Source organism: Montipora capricornis, chromosome 13 (genome assembly GCF_036669925.1).
Source record: "Montipora capricornis isolate CH-2021 chromosome 13, ASM3666992v2, whole genome shotgun sequence".
Lineage (NCBI taxonomy): Eukaryota > Metazoa > Cnidaria > Anthozoa > Scleractinia > Acroporidae > Montipora > Montipora capricornis.
In genome coordinates this window covers 49,697,528-49,705,027 of record NC_090895.1, presented here as the reverse complement: position 1 = coordinate 49,705,027, position 7,500 = coordinate 49,697,528, and the positions used below count along the sequence as shown (strand labels likewise).

Sequence of the window (7,500 nt, the reverse complement as noted above, 5' to 3'; positions counted from 1 at the left end):
ACTTTCTCTGGGCGGTTTCATACAGTCTGTTCTGTTGGAACTGCTTGTTTCTGTTCTGATATCTTTGTATCTTTGTAGCCTGGGCGGTAATTCTCTTTTTGAGATCTTCAGAGACATGTTACCGGTAAAGACCATTTTCAGATATCTTGTACTTTCGTTCCAGTTCACCTGTATAATATTCTTTTAACGATCTTCCTTGTAGCAGTGCCTCCACTCTGCTTAGATCACATCTCAAACCTTTAATTTGGGACTCCAATCTTCACTTCCATATTGGCTCTTTTGGATGTGACCCTTTCCTGCCTCTTAACCCTAATTCTTCGGTTACAACGACTGCTCCAGCATAAATAAGGTCAATGGTGTTAGTGATTTCCTCCGTATCCATTTTTTCGAGAACTTGGTTTACCCTGTTAACCTCTGCTTTTAGCTTCTTTTTGTTCACCTTTTGCAATGCTGGCAGTCTTTCTCTCACTCCTTCATTCACCACTTTCAAAATCCTATTGAAAATGTCTTTCTCTTCATCTGTTAGTCGTTCTATTTCCCAAGATGTGCTGGTGGCTGCAAGCTCTGCCTGCTTCATTTTACTATTATCATTATTATTATTTATATCATTATTATTATTATTGAGGAAAGCCAGTGAGGTCTATCCACGCCAGTCTTAAAGACTTTGCAGATAAGGTAATTCCTTAGTATTGCATTGCGCATCCCTACTGAGCACGATTTTCGCGTCATTAGGGCGCGCTCATGAGCACGTGCGCATACAAAACTTAAGAGATATCGCTCAAACTAAACCCGATAGCGAAATAAATGCTCCTTTTCTCTCAAACGAGCATGGTGACCCCCGATTTTTTTTCAGGTATTATTTTGCTAAGAACAGTCTAATAAAGAACATCTTTGAAGACGGAAAAAAGTTTGATAGTAGAACATGAATTTTTTTTGGAAAACAGTTCCGTACTGGATGTATTTTACCCAAGGCGAGGACTTCAAGCTAACCACGGAACTGTCTCAAAAAGTACACTATCTCCACAACCAGAGAATCAAAGACGGCGTAAATGAAGCAATACTGCTTATGTAAATAAAAGAAGCTCTATTTCAAAATAAAATTTTGTCTCTCTGAAGTAACCAAGACTTAATTCTGTATGAAGGTGATTCGAATTTTTGACGCGAAAACAGTAAAAGTACCCCATTTTAAGAGCCTGCTGACGCGTAAACAAGCACGGTGACCCCATTTTTTTTGTTGGATTTTTTTTAATGGTCATATCATGAATGTTAATTATGCCAAGTTTCCAAAAGGTTTGATAGTAAAACAATTTCAACGGAATTACCTTAAATCAATTTATTATATCCACCATTCATAAACTACCTTTGTCGTAGTTTGATGTCATACCTTCGTGCCTGACCTTATCTTTCCTGTTGATCCATAAAAACTTGAGAAGCTTATCTTTGATAAGCCCCCTCGGGATACAAGACAGTGTTGTGAAATGAATGAATTAACTGTGAGATTCCTAAAGACTTGATAATATATTACACGTACTGCATGCAATTGGTTGTAAAACTTGACAAGTTGGTTTGTTCTTTTGCTTTTGCTTCTACACACCTTTTTTCCCAGAAGATAACCAATGAAATCTTTCAATTAATTATGCATACCAAATTTGCGAACCCGTGCATGATAAAAACAAAAGATTGTGCACTGTCACAGTTAATTCAACATGGATTGCAAGAACATTTTTCTCGCTTTTTAAGGTTTTACGGTTTCATAACTAGTCCCTTGATTAACTACATTGATAACAAGCACCTTGCCATAAAGGTTCAATGACCTGCATGTTTCCTTGTTTAGACTGGCAACAAGATCCGGACCCACAAAAGTAAAAAAGCCTCGTAAAATTTTACTGTGAAGCCATCCTTGCTTTTTCCCTTTACAAAAACATAGTTAATCGAGGGACTCTCTAACCAATTTTTTTTTCTTTGCTCTTCTTTATGTTTCTACTTGTTCCAACGCCAAAATTTCGAGTCGCATTGACTGTTGGGGAGAGTGACAGAGTGACAGAGTTGAGAGAAGTAATTTCCTGAAAAAAGTTTCTGTTGTTTCTGGATCTCCCCCTTACTAGGTATTATGATTAACGACTTCTCTAAGCTCTTCTTTCCTACTCTACTTTTTGTGCAATTAAAGCATTATCGGAACTGTCTTGAGAAACGTTTATCTACCAGTAAGGCAATTTTTCATTCGTCGATTTAAGTCAATGAACCTTGAGCACGGATCTCAGGTTTCGAACAGTTATTATCAAATTAATCTAATCTGTAACCTCCTACCCGTGCAATCTCTAAAGGCAGCATTACATATTAGATTACACAGAGCTTTACAATTAAAGCACACATGAAAAAGCGCCGTTGTCATCTCTCTTAAATCACCATAGACAAGGCAAAAAATGCTATCGTAAAAACTTTTATTCTGGACTGTTCGTCCATAGCTTTAAAAAACTGCTTGTCTAAATACTAGTATTTTTGTTTGTCCAGAGCTTTTAAACAGTGCTTGCCTAAATAGTAGTATCTTGGTTTAGAAGGTTATCTGACTTTTGAGAGGAAAAGAAGTAGTTGAAAATTGCTAAAACATTCAGTGGTGTTGAACACTGTCTTGTTCTTTGTGTAGAAAATTTAAACAGGGACGGATTTAGGGGTAAGGGGAGGCGAGGGGGTTGCGGGCCTCCCTTTTCCCCCAGTATTTAAAGAGCTTCTGTAATCAAGTGACTTTCAAGTGGTACAACGTGCATCAAGCAGTTTTTCTTTAGATAATAATTAGTTCATTTTAAGAGCTTTTCTTATTTGAAATACATTTGCCCTGATACATATACATAATGTATGAAAATTTGAATATACAATGCATACAGGACAACAAATAGTGTCCAGCAGGGACTTGTAGCCCTCACTACATGTAGTAAATGAAAGCAAGCGAAAGAGAAGAAGCTATTTGATTTTCATCGTAATTTCTATAGTAAGCCAGGTAAGTAGCCTACTTAATTATTTGACTAAGGCTAAACGTGAATGATATTGTAGGTGTGTATCTGCCCGTTCATGGGTGTCTGTCTTCAAGAAATTGGCGATCATCCGCATTTCAAAACAGGAAAATGAATGAAAATACAAATGTATAAGTTTAACTTAAACTTTATCTTAAATACAAAACTGAAAGCAGTCATTCAGGGTTCGACATCTCCACTAGCCCGGTAGCCCAAGGCTAGTAAAAATTTTGTCGGGCTAGTAAAAGACCATGACTTGTTTAATAGCCCGCTGGCTAGTAGAAAAATGGAAATAAACTAGATATAATTAGTTTTAGTTCGAAGTTCACAGTTGATTAAGAAACAAGAAAGTTTGAAATGTAACGATAATACCAATAATTTTATAAAGAAAACATAAATCTATCATCTTCTGGCATCTTTCCCCAGTCTTCTCCCTACTGGTCAATGTTGTGATGCCTTGCACATCGCCTCGCATGATCGCTTCACACTTGAAGCAATTGTAAAGATGGAGCAATTTTTGACAAATTACGAGGCACCACCATGTAAAAAGGGGAAAGCAGCCGAAACTGAAAGTACCAGTAAACAAGAAAGCAGTAAGATTTATGAGAGCACTCAGAGAAAGAGAACTTTTAATCCATCGTGGAAAGCAAGCTTCCCATGGCTTGTGCACTGGCATTCTACGGTTAGCCTTCGCCGCATGCACAAGTGAATGTGAAATGAACATTTTTAAATAACACATTATGTCATCACAATGGAAGAAAAAATGCCATTCTTTATCATTTTAAAAGACCTTGCCAATAAGTTTAGAGGAAGGTTTGCGTGTTTGAGGTTGAAGTAGACCTCGAGGGAAATTGATCCGGGCTAACAAGTTTTGCTTTGGGCTAGTAAATTCTAGAAATCACTAGCCCGGTGACTAGAAATGCAGGTAGCCAGGTGTCAAACCCTGGTCATTGCAATCATTATCGCAGCAGCTAATACGAAAAAGAATTTGCAAACCTCTCAGTTACTTTCTCATTGGGAAATTCTGACAGAGACAATCAAAATGATTACAGCAGTAAGGATTTGCTGATGGTAAGTTGACAAGTTGTTTTGCACCAATTATTAGTGTGGTTTAGTGATCCCGAGCAAGCTTGATTATCATTCCATGGTAACATTTCCCTTCTAGACGTTCCACTGACCGAGAAACCAAGAGAAATGTTGCAGTCTGTTGAAAACAGGCATAAATCTCAAATTTTGCCTTCCAAAGACTTACGTTTTAGTCACAAATGCTCCCACAATGCTGTAAGCAGCATATTAACTAGAGGGCATGTGGAGAGGGTGCGCTCTTGTTTTTTTTAATCAACAGAAATCAAACTGGCTGCCATATCTACAAAAATTTTTATTTCTTCGGCCCCCTCTTTCTGTTAAAGGTTTGAAATTGATGTCAAACATTTCGCTCTTTCCCACAGAGTAACTTCTAACAAACTTACCTGTACTGAGTTCTTCCCTCAGATGTTTGACCCAAGGTAAGGTCCTTACATGTGCTATAAGATTCCTTTTACGTCTTATTATAGCATCATGGTCATGCTCCATCTAAAGAAATGACACAAGGGACGTAAAGTAACTTTATTCCTTTACCTGACAATTTTAAAGTTTAAAAATCAACATTTGTTTGCCATGGACAACAAGTTGGGTTGAAAAAAATGTAAGAAGTATTGAAACGCTTTTGTAGATAATTCCTGTTATATTGAAACTAGGACAAGTGTGGTCACCAATGACACAACAGCTACAAAAAGAATTGGCCCCAGTTGTTCAAACAATGGAAAGCGCTATCCGTTGGACAAATCACTATCCAGTGCCACATAAGTCATTGCAAAACTAACTGCGCTATCCAATGGATAGTGATTTATCCAGTGGATAGCATCATCCACTTTTTAAACAACTGTGGCCTGGTGCACGTATAACCAAGTTACAGTAATTTTTTTTGTGTGTTTATCAGGCTCTCCTTTCCTTTTTTTTTCAAGTTTGGTTACAAGAATTAGTTGAAAGGGAGGCAAACCTTGGTGGAAAAAAATGAAACAAAATACTAGGCTGAAAAGATGCGTATACAGAATGAGTCCATGGCCTCAAATTCTCGTGTTTTTGGAAATCTGAAGAGTCCCACCATCAAGTTATAAAGTTACATTCACCAACAAAAAACTCCTCAGTCGCCAAGTCAGATGACAAGAAAAGACAGCACATTAATTGGTTATACAACACTGGAATTCTCACCTGAAACGCGTGCCACCCAAACGCTCTGCACCTTTTCCGATAACGGGGCTCTAGGAAAAAGGAAAAAAAATTGAATAACTAAATTTCTAGGTAAATTGATTAAAAATAAATGGAACGATTTACTTTGGCCATATTTGATTCAGTATTGTGGAAAGTAGACATAAACGCTCTAAGAAATCTAGGTTCAACTTGTTGAGACAGTCTATGGCATTTATAACCATTGTCTTCCTGTGTGGTAATTGAAAATAAAAACTACTTTGAGTCGTGCATGATTTCTAGAGTTAATAAATAATAAATAATATATATTTAGCTTTACAAAATTCTCAAAGCTTTACAATCTTACAATCTTACATTCAAATCTTACATTCAAATTACATGCAGTATGAGAAACTCTAAAATTACAATAGATTTCTAAAGAAAAACAAGAAAATCTATATCCTGTATAATAATGCAAATAAGGTTTATACACTATACATAATAATAATAGTAATCTCTATAAACTATATATAATATGATCTCTATACTCTATAGCACTGGCGGAACAGGTGTGTTTTGACTTTACTCTTAAAAATATCGAGTGATTCAGAATTCTTAATTTCTACTGGTAGTGCATTCCAAAGTTTAGGGGCACTGGCAGCAAACGATCTGTCCCCATAAAGCTTAGTTTTAGTTTTAGGTACAACAAGAAGCATTTGACTGGAAGATCTAAGTGCACGAGAAGGCTTATACAAAGTCAATAGTTCAGAAATGTAATCGGGAGCTTGATTGTTAAGGGCTTTATAAGTTAGCATCAAAATCTTAAAGCAGGGCGCGACGAAAGTGCTGTCCGATAGCCCGGGGCTAGTGGAATGACTTGTCGGGCTAGCGTTTTCTTATCGTAGCTTGCCCGATTAGCAAGCACCGTTGGTTCCCCTTTTCTGATGATAAATTGAGCTTTTATACCAAAAAGTGTGTAGCAGAAAGCTCCTGAGAGAAAATGATAATGTTATGAGGCCAAATTATCGTAGCGTGACAACGTTTTGCACCGCGTCCGTAAATAACGTCATGACTTTTTCTGCTTACAAAAGCGACCGAAATATATTTTATAAACAATTTAATTTCGGGCTACCTCCTCAGACCTTCGGGCTAGTAACTACAAGTAACAGCTTGCCCGAAGGGCAACCTCATCTTTTCATTTTCGTCTCACCCTGTAAAGTCAATTCTGAACTTTACAGGCAACCAGTGTAGTTGCTGTAATATGGGTGACATATGTTCATTCTTTGCAGCACCAACAATAAGCCTCGCTGCAGCATTCTGCACGCGCTGGAGCTTTGAGATTTCCTCATCTGGAAGACCTGTTAGTAAACTATTACAGGAATCAAGAGTCGATGAAATGAACGCGTGCACAAGTCTTTCACATTTATCACGGTCTAGATATTTTCTAATCCTACAAATCTTACTAATGGAAATGAATGTGGACTTGCATACACTGTTAACATGTTTAGACAACGTCAGATGTGAGTCAACAAGCACTCCGAGATCTCGGGCAGCTGGTGTTGGCGATATAGTATAACCACCAACATCAATACCAGGAAGAGTAATGCTTTGGAAACAAGAGCATAGATGAATTACTTCCGTCTTGTCGGGGTTGCATGCCAAACCATTAGAGGTGCACCAGATGAGAATGTCCTTCACACAAGCTTCAAACTTAGATAGAACGGCAGGACGATCATCCGACGAGCCCAAGGACACATATAACTGTGTATCATCTGCGTAAGTCATCACATTGAAACCATGGGCTTGTACCACATTCTCCAGAGGGGCAAAGAACAAAGAAAACAAAAATGGCCCCAGGACAGACCCTTGAGGAACACCATACTGAAGAGGATAATCGGCTGATCTGACATCCGCAATTAGTACTTGCTGGGATCTACCAATCAGGTATGATCTAAACCAGTTTAACACCTTCCCATCAAATCCATAACGGTGTTCCAAACGACTAAGTAAAACAGAATGTTCAATGGTGTCAAACGCCGCCGATAAATCTAGAAGAACAAGTACAACATCCCGGTGGTTGTCAATAGCAACAAGGATGTCGTTAAATACTCGTAATAACGTAGTTTCTGTGCTGTGGAAACATCGATACGCAGACTGAAACTTGGCTAAAAGCCCATTGGGTATAAGATAGTTCAGCGTTTGCGTAGCGGCCACACGTTCGAGCATCTTCGATAGAAATGCAACGTTTGTGATAGGGCGATAACTC

The 7,500-nt window shown here is 38.0% G+C and overlaps 1 protein-coding gene across 1 annotated transcript in view; it reads right to left on the bottom strand.

Moving 5' to 3' along the window:
- The window catches only part of LOC138029646 (uncharacterized), a 104,066-nt gene that overhangs the window by 73,355 nt on the left and 23,211 nt on the right, over positions 1–7,500 (bottom strand). The window contains exons 3-4 of the mRNA XM_068877352.1: positions 5,259–5,308; positions 4,478–4,580 (exon numbers count right to left, since the gene is read on the bottom strand). Coding sequence (XP_068733453.1) covers positions 4,478–4,580; positions 5,259–5,308 — 153 coding nt within the window. The remainder of the gene's footprint in view (positions 1–4,477; positions 4,581–5,258; positions 5,309–7,500) is intronic.